The sequence below is a fragment of the Babylonia areolata genome, chromosome 5 (genome assembly GCF_041734735.1).
Source record: "Babylonia areolata isolate BAREFJ2019XMU chromosome 5, ASM4173473v1, whole genome shotgun sequence".
NCBI classification, from domain to species: domain Eukaryota; kingdom Metazoa; phylum Mollusca; class Gastropoda; order Neogastropoda; family Buccinidae; genus Babylonia; species Babylonia areolata.
The window spans coordinates 6,701,104-6,721,790 of record NC_134880.1 but is presented as its reverse complement, the minus strand read 5'-3'; the positions used below and the strand labels follow the sequence as shown (position 1 = coordinate 6,721,790).

The 20,687-nt window shown below is 44.8% G+C and overlaps 2 protein-coding genes across 3 annotated transcripts in view; both read right to left on the bottom strand.

The window, feature by feature from the left end:
• LOC143281894 (nonsense-mediated mRNA decay factor SMG5-like) overlaps positions 1 to 2,575 on the bottom strand; it is a 41,721-nt gene extending 39,146 nt beyond the window's left edge. Inside the window, exon 1 of one of the 2 annotated variants that reach the window (XM_076587172.1) lies at positions 2,356 to 2,575. In XM_076587172.1, the coding sequence (XP_076443287.1) occupies positions 2,356 to 2,423 (68 nt within the window). In that variant the 5' untranslated portion in view covers positions 2,424 to 2,575. The remainder of the gene's footprint in view (positions 1 to 2,355) is intronic. The other variant, XM_076587171.1, reaches the window with a different exon arrangement.
• Positions 2,576 to 6,520: 3,945 nt separating this feature from the next.
• LOC143281893 (flotillin-1-like) overlaps positions 6,521 to 20,687 on the bottom strand; it is a 16,786-nt gene continuing 2,619 nt past the window's right edge. Inside the window, exons 3-7 of the mRNA XM_076587170.1 lie at positions 18,683 to 18,773; positions 17,599 to 17,742; positions 11,397 to 11,516; positions 10,200 to 10,415; positions 6,521 to 9,486 (exon numbers count right to left, since the gene is read on the bottom strand). Coding sequence (XP_076443285.1) covers positions 9,457 to 9,486; positions 10,200 to 10,415; positions 11,397 to 11,516; positions 17,599 to 17,742; positions 18,683 to 18,773 — 601 coding nt within the window. The 3' untranslated portion in view covers positions 6,521 to 9,456. The remainder of the gene's footprint in view (positions 9,487 to 10,199; positions 10,416 to 11,396; positions 11,517 to 17,598; positions 17,743 to 18,682; positions 18,774 to 20,687) is intronic.

The following is a 20,687-nucleotide window of genomic DNA, read 5'->3' as shown; positions in this document are numbered from 1 at the left end:
CACCATGTCACATCATGTCAACACATCACCATGTCCACATCATGTCAACACATCATTAAGTCGACATTACCATGCCCACGTCACCATGTCCACATCACCATGTCCACATCACATCAACACATCACTAAGTCCACATCATTATTCCCACATCATTACCACATCACCATGTCCACATCACATCAACACATCACAATGTCCACATTATGTCAACACACCAACATGCCAACATATCAAAATGTCCATATTGTGTTAACACATCACTATGCCCACATCATGTCTACACATCACAATGTGAATGTCAACACATCACCATATCCATATCATGTCAAGATACCACCAAATCTACATCACCATGTCCACATCATGTCAACAATCACCATATCCACATCACCATGTCCACACATCACCATGTCAACATCATGTCAACACATCACCATGTCAACATACAAAAAGATCAACACATCACCCTGTCCACATCATTTCAAGACATCACCATGTCAACATACAAAAAGATCAACACGTCACCATGTCCACATCATGTCAACCCATCACCATATCCACATATGTCAACACATCACCCTATCCACATCATGTCAACACATCACCATATCCACATATGTCAACACATCACCATATCCACATAATGTCCACACATCACCACGTCCACATCATGTCAACATCACCATGTCCACACATCACCATGTTCACATAATGGGCCAACTTGTTTCTCCTTCTTCTTCTGTCTTCCTGACCTTTATCATGTTTATGTGCATTCTTGATGACCGTTTTTACCCCACTAGCACTATGTATTCAGCCATACACCATTTTCCAGGATATGCATGCCCTGTTCAGTGTATCTTCTTGTTTCCATAACACACCAAATGTTGATTATTATGGATTACAGGAACATTAACATGTGCGTTTAATCTTCTACTTGCATGTACACATAAAAGAGGCTAAGGCATTAGCAGGTTTGTATTCATGAAAGCCTTGACATGGGGAAATAAGAACAAGTCTCCACCTTTAAACCACAGGGTGCTAAAACTGGGATTTGAACCCAGCACCCTCAATGTCCAACACTTTGACATAGTTTAACAAATTGGCTGTCACTAATTTCTCCTGTTAATTGTTACGCACTGGCATTATGTACAATCATGCACAAGTGACTCTGTGTGTGTGTGTGTGTGTGTGTGTGTGTGTGACTTGGCCTTTGTGCACAAATGTGTGGTCACATGCACCTTTCAACATTGTGTGTGTGTGTGTGTGCATGTTTGACTTGGCCTTTGTGCACACATGTGTGGACATACACATTTCAACATCACCCTCCCTCTTTTGTGGGGTGTGGGGTGAGGCAGTGGGGCAGTGAAAAAATGTCATAGATGTAGAACTTCTTTCAGGGGTGAGCCCTCCATCAAGGCTAAGAGCAGAAGTGGGTAAAATGGGGAACCATTTGATGGTCAAGTGCATTTATTTATTGAGCACAATCATACATAACTAGTCATAAGATCTGGCTTTAGTATTTATTTTCAAAAGATGCCTTCCTCCACAAAGCTTCTGCAGGAACAGTTTCAGACATCATTTGTAACTGAATGCATATTTTTTCTTCTTCTTCTTTCCGTTGCACGACCAACATCGACTTGCCGATGACTCTGTTGTGGTTCATGCATGCTGGGTATTTTCATGTCTCCATAACCCACCAAACACTGATATGGGTTACAGGATCTTTAACGTGTGTATTTGATCTTCTGCGTGCGTATACACATGAAGGGGGTTCATGCACTAGCAGGTCTGCACATATGTTGACCTGGGAGATCAGAAAAATCTCCACCCTTTACCCACCAGGCGCTGTTACCGTGATTCAAACCCGGGACCCTCAGACTGAAAGTCCAACACTTAAACCACTTGGCTATTGTGCCCATCATAACATATACATAATATATAACTTTATATGTACTCTTTATAACACACTGAAAGTGACTGACATATGCTTCTCTGGAAAGTCTGATCCTCTAATTTTGTTTTTAACGCCTTATGACCAAGTTGTGGGCAAGGATTCTGCTTTAGCTCCAATCTATCATAACTGACCCCACCGTTACTGTCATGAGCGGATGTTTTCAAACTTTTATTTTTGAAATACCAGAACAGTATCCATGTTATTTCCAGTATTTATTTCTGTAGATGTATCACAATGTACTTTAATTTTTTATACTGAAAAAAAAAATCATTGTTCTGCGTGTTGGTAAATTTCTGAACAAAGAAAAAATATATCCACGAGTTGTGCGTCATTCAGATTTTTGTCGATTGTTCCTTGCAAAGGCCCGTTCTCTTTTTCCATTTGTCTTGCATGAAGCTTACCTGTATGCTCGTTTTGCCCGATCGGCATCAGATTTTGTGCCAAGACCAAGAGCTGCAATTCGCTTCATCGCTTGGGCCTTTTGCTAACTGACATCACCACCACTCCAGCTCGGTTTCATACGTTGCATGTTCCAAAAGGCGTCAAGATCGCCGGAAGTTTGTTTTGTTTTCCGTTTCGTTCTTGTTCTCAGTCGCCATGCTTGGCGAAATTGAGATCATGTGACTTCCAACGAGATATCACGGAATGTTGGACGAGGGCTTGCTTTGGCCTGTCGTCTGCTTGGTAGGTCTGTCCGGAACACGATGAGTAGATCAATACATGCACGTGGAAGTGAACGCCGCTGGGAGGAAAACACTAATTTGCTGTTTCGCGTCTGTACATCATTCATTTAATCTTTCTACAACCATTTAATTAATTTTATCAAATTGAATGGGCGTGTCTGAATCAGTTAATCACTTAATGCGATGACGTTTGGAATAAAACACACTGATGCAACGCCGGGCTGCTCGCTGGGCGACCCATCGACACAGGAAAACATCCAGTGTGCAAGACATGATGGAGACTCTTCAGTGGTCCCCCCTCAAAGAGCGAAGGAGAAAGGCAAGACTGGTTAACTTTTATAAGTTCCATAGCGGCAGTCTTATCATCAACACATGCCACAAACCCTCTCAAAATCCTTCAGCATACACGGGGACCCGAGGATCGCACCCAGCAGCGTACCACCTCTCCAACTGCAGGACGCTGTACAGACAAAAATCTTTCTTTCCCCGAACCATAACAAACTAGAACAGCCTTCCTGCTGAGATTGCCCTCAGCCCAACCCTGGAAGGCTTCAAATCCCGAATCTGATCACCTCCCTCCCCCCCCCCCCCCCCCCCCATCCCCTGGCCCAGCAACCTCTACCTCAGGAAACCTCAAAAACACGCAAACCCCCCTCATAGTCTACAGAATCTTCACAATGATGAAGGCGGTAGTCAAGGGAAAGAAGAAGATGCTGGACATTACCAAACACATCCAGTTCCCACATTAACCCGCAGCTTGCCAATAAGTAAGGCATGTGTATGGTTAGTGTGTGTGTGTGTGTTGATATTATATATATGGGAGGGCTTGGCTTGATTAGTTCATGAATTTATTTTTGTTTTAAGTTCAAATTGTCCTCATCTGCATTTACTTAACTATATATAAGTTCACTTAACTATGACTTGATTTAACTATGTTGAAGAAAACATATATTCTGCTCCAACTGACACAGTTGTTCTCAACACACAAACAAAAACCACTTCCACACACATTAATACAATATGTGTACGCACGAACACACACACGCACGCGCATGCACACAGACACACACATTCAATTACATTATGATTATGTGCACACACGCACGCACACATACACACACAGACACACACATAAACACATATGCAACCAAGCAAGTACCCATCCACATATGCACACACTCTCTCTCTCTTTCTCTGAAAGAATCATCTTGTGTAAATACCTTTCCGCTTTTATTTGTATAATGCCAAGAGAAAAAGCATAACGTTATAATACTTTTTTTAACATTCAAGGCCACAAACTGAGGGAAAATATAAAGATGAAAAGAAAATGTTTCATCAAATCACACAAAGAAGGCACTGTTAACAACACAGCATAAAGAACATGGGATAAAGCCACCATGAACAATGGGAAATTGTGAAGATATAAAGAAAAGTCTTCATCAATTCACACAAATAAAAACAAATGTTGTGTACAGCACATCATGAAGACTTTGGGATAAAGCTGTGCCTATAAATTACCTGCAACAGTCAAGCATATGAATACACACATATACAAAATATAGATTGGTTTTGTAAAAAGGCAAATAAGCACCATGAAAAAATTAGCATATCAAAAACCATCAACAAAAAACGACAGCTAAAGAGTAAATAATTATGTGATCAGTTGCACTGCTTTCAATTGAAATCACACAAAAAAATGTAAATGGTCTTTTGTCTATCTTTCATATCAAGGACAAAGACAACACAAAGCATGACTGGGTGCTGGTCCTCATGAATATATCAAAGTAGACATATCAAGCTTTCGTACTGGTGCCCATTGAGATATAGAAGCTTTAAAATATAAATATGAAAATTCATGAGGTGATGCCAATGTATACATACATCTTTGGAAAATAGTATAGCATCTTAGCACTCATATATATACAACCTTGGCACTCAAAAGGTTAATGAGGTGTATTTCAGAATTGCTTCCATTACCCCCTCATCCCCCCCCCCCCTCTTTCTATCTCTCTCTCTCTCAGTGTTTTGCCTGCATATTGCAAAATTGTACAATTTTTCAAAACATCATCACATCTAGACTTCTGAGAAACAATCTTTATTAAAGTGCAAACAATTCTGCCACTCTAGTGAATGGAAATGTGTATTATCATTGTGTGCATAAATCATTTTTGTAAGTTCAACAAAATGTATAAAACATGCATCACCAGCAAACTGTCAATTTGGCAAAATGTAAGCCTGTAAAATATCACACTGATTTCAACTGTTTGGATGTTTCAATAGTCACACAACATTGGATATGAAAGTTACAGAACAAAGAATATGTAAGTTACACATGTAGCACATGGCATAATCTACGTAACTACACTGTTCACTGCAATTCTTCCATGACATGGCACATGGCATAATCTATATCCTGCTCACAGCATTTCTCCCATAATGACATGGCACAGTGTATAACATATAACCTAGCTTTGCTGACTGCATTCAATGTCACCATGACTGTGGCAGCAGGGAAATATGTTAAAATGACTAACAACTCCTGGTCACTCTTTTCTGAAGTCACCGACAGCATCGCAATGCCATTGTTGCAGTGAAGAATTGTCGTTGCAGTGAAGGGTTGTTGTTGCAGTGAAGGGTTGTTGTTGTTGCAGTGAATGGTTGTTGCTGCTGTAAAGGGTCGTTGTTGCAGTGAAGGGTCGTTGTTGTTGTTGTGAAGGGTTGTTGCTGTGAACGGTTGTTGTTGTTGCAGTGAAGGGTTGTTAGGGTCGTTGTTGCAGTGAAGGGTTGTTAGGGTTGTTGTTGCAGTGAAGGGTTGTTAGGGTCGTTGTTGCAGTGAAGGGTTGTTAGGGTCGTTGTTGCAGTAAAGGGTTGTTGTTTGCAGTGAAGGGTTGTTAGGGTCGTTGTTGCAGTGAAGGGTTGTTGTTTGCAGTGAAGGGTTGTTGTTGCAGTGAATAGTGAAGGGTTGTTGCTGCAATGAAGGGTTGTTGTTGCTGTGAAGGGTCGTTGTTGCAGTGAAGGGTTGTTGTTGCAGTGAAGGGTTGTTGTTGCTGTGAAGGGTTGCAGTGAAGGGTTGTTATTGTTGTGAACGGTTGTTGTTGTTGCAGTGAATGGTTGTTGCTGCTGTAAAGGGTTGTTGTTGCAGTGAAAGGTTGTTGTTGCTGTGAAGGGTCGTTGTTGTTGTTATGAAGGGTTGTTGCTGCAGTGAAGGGTTGTTATTGTTGTGAACGGTTGTTGTTGTTGCAGTGAAGGGTTGTTAGGGTTGTGAACGGTTGTTGTTGTTGCAGTGAATGGTTGTTGCTGCTGTAAAGGGTTGTTGTTGTTGTTATGAAGGGTTGTTGTTGCAGTGAAGGGTCATTGTTGTTGTTATGAAGGGTCGTTGTTGCAGTGAAGGGTTGTTGTTGCAGTGAAGGGTCGTTGTTGCAGTGAAGGGTTGTTGTTGTGAAGGGTTGTTGTTGCTGTGAAGGGTTGTTGTTGCAGTGAAGGGTCGTTGTTGCAGTGAAGGGTTGTTGCTGCAGTGAAGGGTTGTTATTGTTGTGAATGGTTGTTGTTGTTGCAGTGAAGGGTTGTTAGGGTTGTTGTTGCAGTGAAGGGTTGTTAGGGTCGTTGTTGCAGTGAAGGGTTGTTGCAGTGAATAGTGAAGGGTTGTTGCTGCGGTGAAGGGTGGTTGTTGCTGTGAAGGGTTGTTGCATGAAGGATTGTTGCTGTAGTGAAGGGTTGTTGCAGTGAAGGGTTGTTGCATGAAGGGTTGTTGTTGCAGTGAAGGGTTGTTGCATGAAGGATTGTTGCTGTAGTGAAGGGTTGTTGCATGAAGGGTTGTTGCAGTGAAGGGTTGTTGCTGTAGTGAAGGGTTGTTGCAGTGAAGGGTTGTTGCAGTGAAGGGTTGTGAAGGGTTGTTGCAGTGAAGGGTTGTTGCATGAAGGGTTGTTGTTGCTGTGAAGGGTTGTTGCATGAAGGACTGTTGCTGTAGTGAAGGGTTGTTATTGCAGTGAAGGGTTGTTGTTGCAGTGAAGGTTGTTGTATAAACTGTGGTCATTCCCAGACCATGGTCACACTGGCCAGACATTTCTCAAACTGTTTTGTGTGATGGACAGACTGACTAGTGAATGACTATCTTTTGTCACAGTGCTCCTGTTTGGAAATGTAATATGAAGTTTGAATGATACATTACATTACAATTGAACCATATAATAAATGACATTACAGTAGTGACAATAAGGACTTAGCACATTATGTCAATTACTTAACACATTAGAATTAATGGCAGTATGTATAATGTTTGTATGACCACAACAAGACTGGCTTGTCCAAATGTATGACATGTTATCATAGTGAAGCACAATCAATGAGTTTTATGCATAATAATCATCATTAAGAACTACATTTCCAAAGAAGTCAACTATTGTTCATTACATCAAGTAAATTTTTGAGAAGAAAATCTGTATCTGCTGATTAAGTACACTCTCGCAGACAATAAAGTGCATTGATTATCATTCTAATGAATGTCAGATGAAGGAAAAAAACCCACAAAAACACCCTGAATACACCAACCACACTCTCCAGTAAAGTTCCATGTGTCTGCTGTTATAACATAGGCTGTCTGAATGGACCAGTACACGGTTAAAGTTATGTCTCCTGTTTTTACACAGGCTGTTTGAAGGGACAGCTACACAGATAAAGTTCTGTCTACTGTTGTAACACAGGCTGTTTAAAGGGATAGTACACAGATTAAGTTCTGTCTACTGTTATAACACAGGCTGTTTGAAGGGACAGCTAGATTGATAAATCTACTGTTATAACACAGGCTGTTTGAAGGGATAGTACGCAGATAAAGTTCTGTCTACTGTTATAACACAGGCTGTTTGAAGGGACATCTACACAGATAAAGTTCTGTCTACTGTTATAACACAGGCTGTCTGAAGGAACCAGTACACAGATAAAGTTCTGTCTGCTGTTTTTACACAGGCTGTCTAAAGGGACAGCTGCACAGATTAACCTTTCCCGTACGTCGCCTAAAATTTTGCGCGCCGTACGTCGTGGGTGTGCAGGCACCCATGGTTTCTGTGTACGAACTAACCCTTCGCTGTACGTCGTGGGTGTGTAGGCACCCATGGTTTCTGTGTACGAACTAACCCTTCGCTGTACGTCGTGGGTGTGTAGGCACCCATGGTTTCACTGAAGAAATAAGACCTTGCCGTACGTCGTGGGTGCACAGTAACCCACACCTGTCCGTAAAGCAAATTTGACATTTCTTCAGCAGACTTGCATGCGCAGATTCCACTTGTGCGTGTAGGCTATTTACTCCAGTGCTTGACCAGGCGCATTGTGAATAGGTTTTGCCCGTGAGAAGAGAGTGTTGTTACTTACAAAAAACGGTTTTTTTGTTTTTGTTTTTGGTTTTTGTTTTTGTGTGTGTGTGTGTGTTGTTTTTGTTGTTGGTTTTGTTTTTTTGGCTGGCTGGCTGGCATTTTTTTTCTTTCTTTTTTTAGCCATAGTCGGGTTTTCTCTACTTTGAACAGATTAGGATAAGAATAAAATTTCTATATCAACTATCTTTCTTTTTTTTAGCCATAGTCGGGTTTTCTCTACTTTGAACAGAATAGGATAAGAATAAAATTCAAGAATATCAACTAGATTTTAGATCAATTGATTTCAGACTTACAAAAATATCCAGTTCTTAGAAGGCACTTTAATTCCAACTAGATAAAAAGCTATCAATCAGTTGCTCCCGATCATTCTCTACAAGAAAAACAGTTCATTCAATATTGTTGAAGATATCTAGTGCAATAAATATTGTTTTCTGAAATTAGTTACAACTTTAGAGTAAGACTTGAACCGGGATACGATCAACAAAAGACAAGGTCACTCTGATCTCTCTCTGTAGCGAGCCCAAGTGACGTCACGTCGACAACGCATGGCGCGCAAGCTTTGCATGGGTGGCTCCACACCCACGACGTACGGCGTGCAAGGTTTATTCTTTGGGAGTATGGGTGTCGTCACACCCACGACGTACTGGGACATTAATTGATTAATAACTTCTTTGTTTATGTATAAAAGAAAATAATGTTCAGTGGATATGTAGTAAACTATATTATGGACAAAGTCATGAAATTATGTGGAAGTGGCTTCAATATTACTTGAGTTACAGAGCAAAAACACTTGTCTGGGTGATTTCACACCCACGACGTACGGGAAAGGTTAAGTTCTGTCTACTGTTACAACACAGGCTGTTTGAAGGGACCACCAATAATAATAATAACAAAATACTATAATTTAAAGATATGAATAAACACATGAAAAATCACAAAATATGCCCTACATGCGCGCGCGCACACACACACACACATGTGCACACACACACACGTGCACGCACGCACACACATGCGTGAGCACGCACATGCACACAGAGTAAACACTCACTCACAAGCACACACAACAAACTTCAATATAGGGGGTTTGAAGGGGGGCTGGTGGGGGGTGGGAGTGGGGTTGATGGGTGTTGCACAAGGGAAGTGCAGAGGGTGGGAGGAGACTATACTTCGTTTCATCCAAATGCCATTTTGAATAGGTAGATCTCCAGTTTCACTTTGAAAGAGGACAAAATTTGTGAGTGACAGAGATCCACAGGAAGAGAACTACACAGAGAATTCTTCACAGCAGTGTCCACAATCACAGCCATCAGACAGGTAGGCAGGCTGAAGACAGGCAGGCTGACAGACAGGCAGGCAGGCAGGAATTGTGTTGTCCATGTTCCTGGGGTCACCTCCCTCCACCAATAATGCCCACTGCTGTTGTGGGTTGTGTCCCTTGTGCCAGGGGCCGTCACAGGGCTTGTCCTCCTGTGTGCTCGTCCTTTGACAGACACAGGGGCAGGTTCACAACACACACACACACACACTATGATTCAACCCACATAACACATAACCCAAACAGACAACACACAAGCACACAAAGACAAGCAACACAAAGATACACAAACCACATCACTAGACAGACACAACAATAACACACACCTCGAGCCCTCTCGCCCTGACCCCTCCCCCTATCCCGTGTTCCTCTCCCTCCTCCCCCATCCTCACCTGCTCCGTGGTTTCCTGTTCCTCTCCCTCCTCCCCCATCCTCACCTGCTCCGTGGTTTCCTGTTCCTCTCCCTCCTCCCCCATCCTCACCTGCTCTGTGGTTTCCTGTTCCTCCTCCCCCATCCTCACCTGCTCCGTGGTTTCCTGTTCCTCCTCTCCCTTCCTCACCTGCTCAACAGTTTCCTGTTCCTCCCCCATCCTCACCTGCTCTGTGGTTTCCTGTTCCTCTTACCCCATCCTCACCTGTTCTGTGGTTTCCTGTTCCTCTCCCTCCTCCCCCATCATCTGTTCCACAGTTTCCTGTTCCTCCTCTCCCATCCTCACCTGTTCTGTGGTTTCCTGTTCCTCTCCCTCCTCCCCCATCCTCACCTCCCCCATGGTTTCCTTTTCCTCTCCCTCCTCTCCCATCCCCACCTGTTCCATGGTTTCCTGTTCCTCTCCCATTCCCACCTGTTCCATGGTTTCCTGTTCCTCTCTCACCCTCACCTGCTTTGTGGTTTCCTGTTCCTTTTCCTCCTCCCCCATCCTCATCTGCTCCACAGTTTCCTGTTCCTCTCTCTCCACAACCAGCTTCATGGCTTCCAGTTCTCTCTGCACGTCCTTCTGGTTCACCAGTGTCCTCATCTTCTCTTTCTTCTCTTCTTCCGCCGCCTGTCTCAACACCTCTTCCCGCCTCGCTCGACCCAGCTCAAGGAAATAACCCTGCCCCAAAACAGCATATTACATATATGTATAATATCTGTATTTATCTCTCTGTCTCTGTCTCTCTCTCTCTCTCTCTATATATATAGTGTGTGTGCTTGTGTGTGTGTGTATGAGTGTGTGTGTGTGTATGCGTGTGCGTGTGCATGTGTGTGTGCGTGTGCGACTCAGACTAAGATTTATTTGTCACAAAACCCATCAAAGGAGCTGCGGACACTAAAACTACACATAACAAACAAACAAAAGCCATACACTGTGAGCTCATACACATTTGTGCTGAATCCTGCTCAGCAAATCAGTTACCAACTGTGGACGTTAAAACATTGGAACATATATTATTTTGCCAGTCCAGGGCAGCTCAATGGCAACAGGCAATTTGCAGTTTGAAGACGTACTGTCAATTCCATGTGACAAATGATTTGAAGTATTGTCAATTCCATGTGACAAATGATTTGAAGTATTGTCAATTCCATGTGACAAATGATTTGAAGTACTGTCAATGTCATGTGACAAATGATTTGAAGTACTGTCAATTCCATGTGGCAAATAATTTGAAGAGGTACTGTCAATTCCATATGACAAATGATTTGAAGTAATGTCAGTTTCATGTGACAAATAATTTGAAGAGGTACTGTCCATTCCATATGACAAATGATTTGAAAATGAGGAATCAAACTATAAATTAACAGACTTCATCTCAAATCGCTATGTAAACTTCATGTACTCACAAAATGTAGTTCATTCTCTAGAACTGTATGATTTAAAACATGACAAAACATAATAGCAATACACATCATTTTTTTTTCTGATCTGTTCCCTCCACAATCCTCTATCCTCCAGAAATGAAATCCCTGACCTATCACTTTTCTTTTGCTCCCTTCCCCCCACCCTCCCCTATCTTGAAGGAATATAATACCTGACAAACCTGACAGTAAAATCACTTTCTTCAACTTCTCATCCTCTCCTCAACAAATGACCTACGTGGTTGTCCCAAACATCCTTGACATTGGTGAAGACGACGCCCATGCCGAACTGATAGAGGGCATCCTGGCTGGCGTTATAGAGAGCCCAGGACACCTTCTTTCTCTCGTTCTTCATGTCCTGTACATAGCACACACACAACACACAAGCTGTACACAGCACACACACAAGGCACACATGCTGTACACAGCACACACACAGAGCGCACATGCTGTACACAGCACACACACAGAGCGTACATGCTGTACACAGCACACACACACAGCCAGGGTTCCCAGGTGGTGGGCATGAAGCCTTCTTCTTCTTCTTCTGCGTTCGATGTTTTGGCTGCGTCAGACGGTCACCCCCGTCGCCACGATGTAGCCCACGGTCTTCTCCAGGTCGTGGCGGTCTCCCCAAAGCTGCGCCTGTAGCTCCGTGCCCCCTGGCCAGGTTTGACGCCGTAGAGCTTCATGGGTTGGGCAGTGTTGGAGGATGTGTTCAGGGGTCTGGGGTCCAGTGCCACATGGACACTCATCAGTGTGGGCGATCTTCATACGGTGAAGGTGACTCAGTAGTCGGCAGTGGCCAGTTCTCAGTCTGAAGAGGACTGTCTGCTGGTGTCTCTGGAGCTGGTGGATTGGATCGACACCACTGTTTGCACCCAGCCTTCTCTTCCACTGGTTCTGGTAACGGTTGTGGATGATGGTCCTGGCCTCTCTGTAGGTCACGGGGTGGCTGAACTGCTTCATTTTGCTGCCTGCCTTGGAGAGAGCATCGGCCTTTTCGTTCCCCATGACCCCACAGTGAGAAGGAACCCACTGAACAGTGACAGTCGACCGTTTTGAAAGGTCATGAAGGGCTGCTTTGATGTTTGTCAGCTGCTGTTCGTTTCTGGTTGACTGGAGTCCCTGCAGGAGAGATCTGCAGTCAGTGAAGAAGGCTATCTTTGGTGGTGGGTTGACTGACGTCCTGAGGCCTTGTGCAGCATGGAGTAGTGCTGCTGTCTCCGCTCTGTAGTTCGAGGAGATTCTTCCTGTGGGGAAGGCTCCAGGGGTCAGTCTTCCATCTGTGTGCCTGATGAAGATGCCTGCTCCTCCATTCTTCACCGCTCCCTCCAAGGATCCATCTGTGAAGACGTGCGTCCATTCGCTGGGGTTGTACTGAGTCTCAATCATCTCCAATGTCAGAGCTTTCAGCAGGGGAGGGGCTTGGCAGTCCTTTTGGTCGATGCCAGGGACTTTTGTGATGATTGAGACTCCTTCCAGTTGGTCGGCCGGTTCCTCGAAGTCGGGGAGTGTTTCCATCTCGGCAGGGGACGAGGGCAGCAGGTCTTCATGTTGGCGGTGCAGGGTCTTGGAGAGGTGGTTGAAGCTGGTCCGCTTCAGTCTGTTCTTTGTTGGGTGCTTCAGTTTTTCGTGCATTGGGTGAGTTGGCATGCGCAGGAGCTTCTCGCTGTGGATGAAGACTTTTTCCTCTCGTCTATCTTTGAGTGGGTGGAGGCCTGTGTGTTTCTCCATCGCCTGAACTGGAGTCGTCTTTATCCCGCCAGTGATCAGCCGTAGTCCTGCGTTCTGAACTTTGCTCAGGCGGCTTGTGTTGGTTGCTGATGCCGTGGCCCAGGCAGTGCTGCCATACTCCAGGGTTGGCCTGACAGTTCCAGTGTACACCCTCTGCAGTATGCTGCTGTTGGCACCCCAAGAGGTCCCGGCGAGTTTTTTCAGGATGGCCAGTTTTCTGGTTGCTCGTCTCTCGATGTCCTTGAGATGGGGGTTCCATGTCAATCGCTTGTCGAGCTTCACACCCAGGTACATTGGCGTGTCATCCTGTTTCAACTGCATTCCGTTCAGTTTGAGGTGGGAGGTTTCTGACATCGGTGACAGCGAGAAGATTGCTGAGACTGTCTTGGTGGTGTTGATGTCTACTCCCCAGGCAGAGGCCCATGTTCCCACGTGGTTGAGTGCTTCCTGCATTCTGTGGCTGGCGGACGTGAGGTATTCCGCAGCACTCCAGGCAGCAAAGTCATCAGCGTGGAGGGCTCTGGAGACATGCTTGGAGATCTTCTCAGCGATGTCGTCGATGAAGATGAGGAAAAGTGTAGGGGAAATGACTCCTCCTTGCGGCACACCTTGCTGTAGAGTGACCCGATGGCTGATTTTCCCGTCGAGTTTTACCCTTGCCCTGCGGTGTTGGAGGAAATCCTGGATCCAGCGGTACATCTTCCCTTCCACTTTCTTGTTGAGGAGCTTCAGGAGAAGTCCTGCCTTCCAGACCTTGTCGAAGGCCTTGGTTAGGTCCACGAAGACTGCAAGCACCTTCTTCTTTTCTTGAAAGGCAGTCTCTATCTCCTGTGCAAGGTACACCAGCTGGTCTTCGGTGCTGCGGTTTTTCCTGTAGGCTGATTGGGTATTGCTGAGCAGGTGGTTTTCTTCAAGGTGTTTCAGGAGTCGAGTGTTCACCATCCTTTCCATCACCTTGCCCAGACAACTCAGGAGGCTGATTGGTCGATAGCTGGACTTCTTAGTCTTATCCTTCTGCTTCTTTCTGATGGGGACGATGATGGCTTCTCTCCACTGGTCTGGAAGTTTCCCTGTGTCCCAGGACTGGTTGATGATCAAGAGAAGCTTCTGTCTGGCTACAGGTCCCAGGTTCTTGATCATGTCATTCGGGATGCCGTCTTTCCCAGGGGCTTTCTTTTTCTTCAGTTTCCTGATGGCTGCACTGAGTTCGGCCATGGAGAAGGCTGTCATCATGGACTGACTCGGGTTCTGCTGTTTCAGCTTCTCCTTGATCTCCCTCTGGACTTCCTGCACTCAGGCTTCAGGGAGTGTTGTGGTGCTGCCCTCTCTGTAAAAATCTGCAAGGATGTTGGCTGCCTGCTTGCCCGCGTGGTGCTTGCCATTTTCCTCAATGACAGTTCTGCTGTGTCTGGTGCCCGTGTCTTCGTTCAGAAGCTTGGTCAGGTTCCACAACTTGCCGGTGTCCTTCTCCATGTAGAGACTGCTGGTCTTCTCATTCCAGCTCCTCTGTATCTCTGTTCTCTTCTGCTGTTGGAAGGTTTCTTTGATGGTGGTGTATTCCCGGATGTTGTCAGGAGTGGGGCTCTGCTCCATGGTTTCTCTGGTGGAGTCTAGGTCTGCATGGAGCTGTTTCAGAGTGTCACTCCAGTAGGGCTTGTAGTTTCGGCATGAAGCCAAAAAAGGACCTTTAAAGGACTTTATAAGGACCTCAAATCAGTTTAAAAGGACCTTTGCCGACATGACTTTACAGTACACCCCAATCTATTTGACATGCAGAACAGCAGACACTTACCTCTCATAAACGGAAGAACAGCTAATCCCATTTGACTGTCGTATTTAGTCTTTGCAATTCACGTCACTGTAGGCTAGGCCTAAGCAAAGCAGCAGCAGCAGGCGTGACTCACAGCCACTGTACCACGCTTCGCGTCTGCCACCGAGCAGAAAGCGCACTACTGTTAGGGCCTAGGCCTATAGGCTGTATCCTCCTACAGTAAGTACTGAGTTTCAGACGATCGCGTCGGCATCTTTCAACGCGCTTTGCAACTTGCGGTTTTGGTGTCGAAGGTGTTTCAGTTTCGTTCTCAAGTCTCTTTCTCTTCATAAAACAGGACTTAACAGTACCTTTCAAAAATTAAAAGGACCTCCTGATGAGTTAAAAGGACCAACTTGCTGAATCAAAGCACTTAAAAGGCCTTTTGACCAAAATCCAATTCCTAAGGACTTAAAAGGACTTGAAAGGACCCTACGAACCTTGACATCGTACATGCTGTACACAGCACACACACAGCGCGTACATGATGTACACAGCACACACACGGCACACATGCTGTACACAGCACACACATGGCACACATGCTGTACACAGCACACACACGGCACACATGCTGTACACAGCACACACACAGCACACATGCTGTACACAGCACACATGCTGTACACAGCACACACACACACATGCTGTACACAGCACACACACACACAGCACACATGCTGTACACAGCACACACACAGCACACATGCTGTACACAGCACACACACACACAGCACACATACTGTACACAGCACACAGGCTGTACACAGCACACACACACGGTACACATGCTGTACACAGCACACCTACTGTACACAGCACACACACAGCAAACATGCTGTACACAGCACACACACGGCACACATGCTGTACACAGCACACACACAGCACACATGCTGTACACATACTGTACACAGCACACATGCTGTACACAGCATGCGCGCACACAGCACATTCTTATTCTTATTCTCGTTGCTTATAGTCCAGCCAACTGCACAGGGCCATATCAGGACTGTCAAACCTTACAAATGCTCAACTGTGTCAACACAAAACTGTCATCTACATCAAAACACAAAGACAAACCCACAAAACACAGTTCATGACAAAGTATCCCAACCACTACTTATGGCAAATAAAACTAGGTCATGCTGAGGACGCCAGCCCTTTTGCTTAGTTTATCATCCCCAGATTGCAAAAAATTGTAAAAAAAAAGAAAAAAAACAATACTTCAAAGCAAAACAAAAAATACATAAAAAAGGTCATAATAACGCTGCAGAATGGGCAGCCAGTGCCCATCCCAGCGTTTACATCTCACTACCTAATCGCCAGAGCAAAACAGCACAGACAGTACATCACAGACTGCAGAAAAGAGAAAAAAAGTGTCGAGGTTTGCTTGAAAAAAAGAAAGGGGAATGGACTGGGAAGGCAGAAAAAAGTAGACAACAGTGAAGGAAGAAAAAAGGCAGAAACAAAGAGAGTGACAGAAAAGAGGAAATTTCTAGCACAGAATTTCCAGAAGGCGGGGATGCTGTTTATACTGAAAGATCCCCCGCATCCCCGTGGGGTAACACACAGCACACACATACCACATCACACACATACTGTACACAGCACACACATACCACATCACACACATACTGTACACAGCACACACATACCACATCACACGCATACTGTACACAGCACACACATACCATATCACACACATACTGTACACAGCACACACATACCATATCACACACATACTGTACACAGCACACACATACCACATTACACACATACTGTACACAGCACACACATACCACATCACACACATACTGTACACAGCACACACATACTATATCACACACATACTGTACACAACACACACATACCATATCACACACATACCATATCACACACACACTGTACACAGCACACACATACCATATCACACTGTACACAGCACACACATACCATATCACACACATACCATATCACACACATACTGTACACAGCACACACATACCATATCACACTGTACACAGCACACACATACCATATCACACACATACTGAACACAGCACACACATACCATATCACACTGAACACAGCACACACATACCATATCACACACATACTGTACACAGCACACACATACCATATCACACACATACTGAACACAGCACACACAAACCATATCACACTGTACACAGCACACACATACCACATCACACACATACTGTACACAGCACACACATACCACATCACACTCCTACTTTACACATCACACATACCACATCACACTCCTACTTTACACATCACACATACCACATCACACTCCTACTTTACACATCACACATACCACATCACGCTCATACTGTACACAGCACACATACAACATCACACACACATTGTTCACAGCACACATACAACATCACACACACATTGTTCACAGTACAGGCATATACTGCTCACTCAGACACAGGTATTCCTATCTTTTCTTTTCTGAAGGAAGTCCAGTCGACACAAAATCAAAAAAGCATCCTTGTCCCATCAACAAAATGAATGTATCCTATCTGTCAACACACACACAAAAAAGGCAAGTCTATCATAATGTTCTGAATGTTTCAACAACATGAAAATGCCTTGTCATCACTAGCCCAAATACAGTGTGTCTGCTGTCTTCACCATGTACCTGTATGTCAGGCAGGGACACCTTTCATGCATGTATGTGCGTGTTTGTACAAGTGCATGTGTGCGTCTGTCTGTGAGAGTATGTTTGAAACAAAAATATAAATATAAAAGCAACTTTGTCATTTGCTATCTACCGAACCAGTATGCATACACACACACACACACACACACACACACACACACAGAGTCATAAGACACACCTTTAGTGATGGCATACCTCAGGTGTGAAGTCAGCGATGATGGCTGTCTGACATGTTGCAACACACTCCTGGACAATTCTCTTCACTTCCTCTTCAGATTTGCCCCAAAACCTCTCTGCAGCATTCCTCAGCATCTCAGCATTATCCCTGTTGATTTTCACCTGTCAACACACATTCCTCAGCATCTCAGCATTATCCCTGTTGATTTTCACCTGTCAACACACATTCCTCAGCATCTCAGCATTATCCCTGTTGATTTTCACCTGTCAACACACATTCCTCAGCATTATCCCTGTTGATTTTCACCTGTCAACACACATTCCTCAGCATCTCAGCATTATCTCTGTTGATTTTCACCTGTCAACACACATTCCTCAGCATCTCAGCATTATCTCTGTTGATTTTCACCTGTCAACACACATTCCTCAGCATCTCAGCATTATCTCTGTTGATTTTCACCTGTCAACACACATTCCTCAGCATTTAATCATTATATCTATTGATTCTCACCTGTCAACAATTCTCACCTGTCACCACCACCGCCATCATCACCACCACCACCATCACCATAGCCACCATCACCACCAGCATCACCACCACCACCATCACCATCACCATCATCACCACCACATCACCATCACCACCACAATAACCACCACCACCACCATCACCACCACCACCACCACGATCACAATCATCACCACCACATCACATTCACCACCACCACAATAACCACTACCATCACCACAACCACCATCACCACCACCACCATCATCACCTACACCACAACCAGCATCACCACAACCACCACCACCATCATCACCACCACATCACATTCACCACAACCACAATAACCACTACCATCACCACCACCACCATCACCACCACCACCATCACCTACACCACCATCATCACCACCACAACCACCATCACCTACACCACCATCACCACCACAATCATCACCACCACATCACATTCACCACCACCACAATAACCACTACCATCACCACCACCACCATCACCATCACCACCATCACCTACACCACCACCACCACCTACACCACCACCTCAGCCAAAACTCACCTGGTGTTCATCACTCACCTGTACCTGACAGACGATGCAGATGGGTGCACCGTTCTTGGTCACCACCTCCTTCGTTTCCACCGTCAAAGTCACACCTTGTATGGACAGCCTGGTCAACAGAAAACAGTCATGTTACCATGGTTACACCTATGGACAGGCTGGTCAACAGAAAACAGTCATGTTACCATGGTTACACCTATGGACAGGCTGGTCAACAGAAAACAGTCATGTTACCATGGTTACACCTATGGATAGGCTGGTCAACAGAAAACAGTCATGTTACCATGGTTACACCTATGGACAGGCTGGTCAACAGAAAACAGTCATGTTACCATGGTTACACCTATGGACAGGCTGGTCAACAGAAAACAGTCATGTTACCATGGTTACACCTATGGACAGGCTGGTCAACAGAAAACAGTCATGTTACTATGGTAACCATCACAACATCTATGGACAGCCTGGTCAACAGTCTTCTTCTTCTGCGTTCGTGGGCTTCAACTCCCACGTTCACTCGCATGTACACGAGTGGGCTTTTACGTGCATGACCGTTTTTACCCCACCATGTAGGCAGCCATACTCCCCTTTCGGGGGTGGTCAACAGTCATTTTACCATGCTGACCATCACAACATCTATGGACAGCCTGGTCAACAGTCATGTTACCATGGTCACGGTAACACCTTCTATGGACAGCCTGGTCAACAGTCATGTTACCATGGTCACGGTAACACCTATGGACAGCCTGGTCAACAGTCATGTTACCATGGTCACGGTAACACCTTCTATGGACAGCCTGGTCAACAGTCATGTTACCATGGTCACGGTAACACCTATGGACAGCCTGGTCAACAGTCATGTTACCATGGTCACCGTAACACCTTCTATGGACAGCCTGGTCAACAGCCATGTTACCATGGTCACTGAAACACCTTCTATGGACAGCCTGGTCAACAGTCATGTTACCATGGCCACGGTAACACCTTCTATGGACAGCCTGGTCAACAGTCATGTTACCATGGTCACCGTAACACCTTCTATGGACAGCCTGGTCAACAGTCATGTTACCATGGTCACCGTAACACCTTCTATGGACAGCCTGGTCAACAGTCATGTTACCATGGTCACTGAAACACCTTCCATCAACAGCCTTGTCACCAGAAAACAGTCATGTTTCCCCATGTGCAACTTGTTCCTGAAGGTGACGCCATCTCAGTATCTACTGTCCTGACAACTGTCATTTTTCCATCACTTGAGTTTGCTGAGAAAATAATATTGCAAATTTTTCTGTGGATGTACACATGCACATAGGCATGCAAACACAAACACACACACATGCAAATACATGCACACCTATACACACACACATGTGTGCATACATGCACACACACACACACACACACACACACACACACACACACACACACAGAGAAAAAAAAAATTAGGAAACAGACTTTGTTTAAACACAAGTGACCAAAAACCAAATGATCTTTCGATTGTTTAAGGATGTATGCCTCATAATATGAGATGAAAATTTCATATGAACTACTGTTTATTTTCCAGATATAATGATGCAAAAGGACAACATAACCCCTTGCTTTCTCTTTCAGTTACAATAATTTTATCACGATATATATGTATACAAATACCTTTGCATTCGTGAGACCCTAAAAGTGAAATACAAATCTGAAGGCAATATCAACACTTGAGCATTCATGAAACCCTGAAAGTGAAACAGTAATCTGAATGCAGTATAAACACTTGTGCATTCATAAGACCCTGAAAGTGAAATACAAATCTCAAGGCAATACTTCTCTTCTTCTTCTTCTTCTTTGCGTTCGACAGCTACGCAGTCAGGGTCGAAGTCCGAGGGATGCCACAAACTCGGACGTCCGGTGAAGATCGGCTGCCGTCCCCCAGAGCTTGGTGTTGAGGTCAGCACCCCCAGGCCAGGACTGCTGCCGCATCTTCTCATACAGGGGGCAGTCTTGGAGAATATGGGATGGGGTCTGGTCAGCCTGGCCG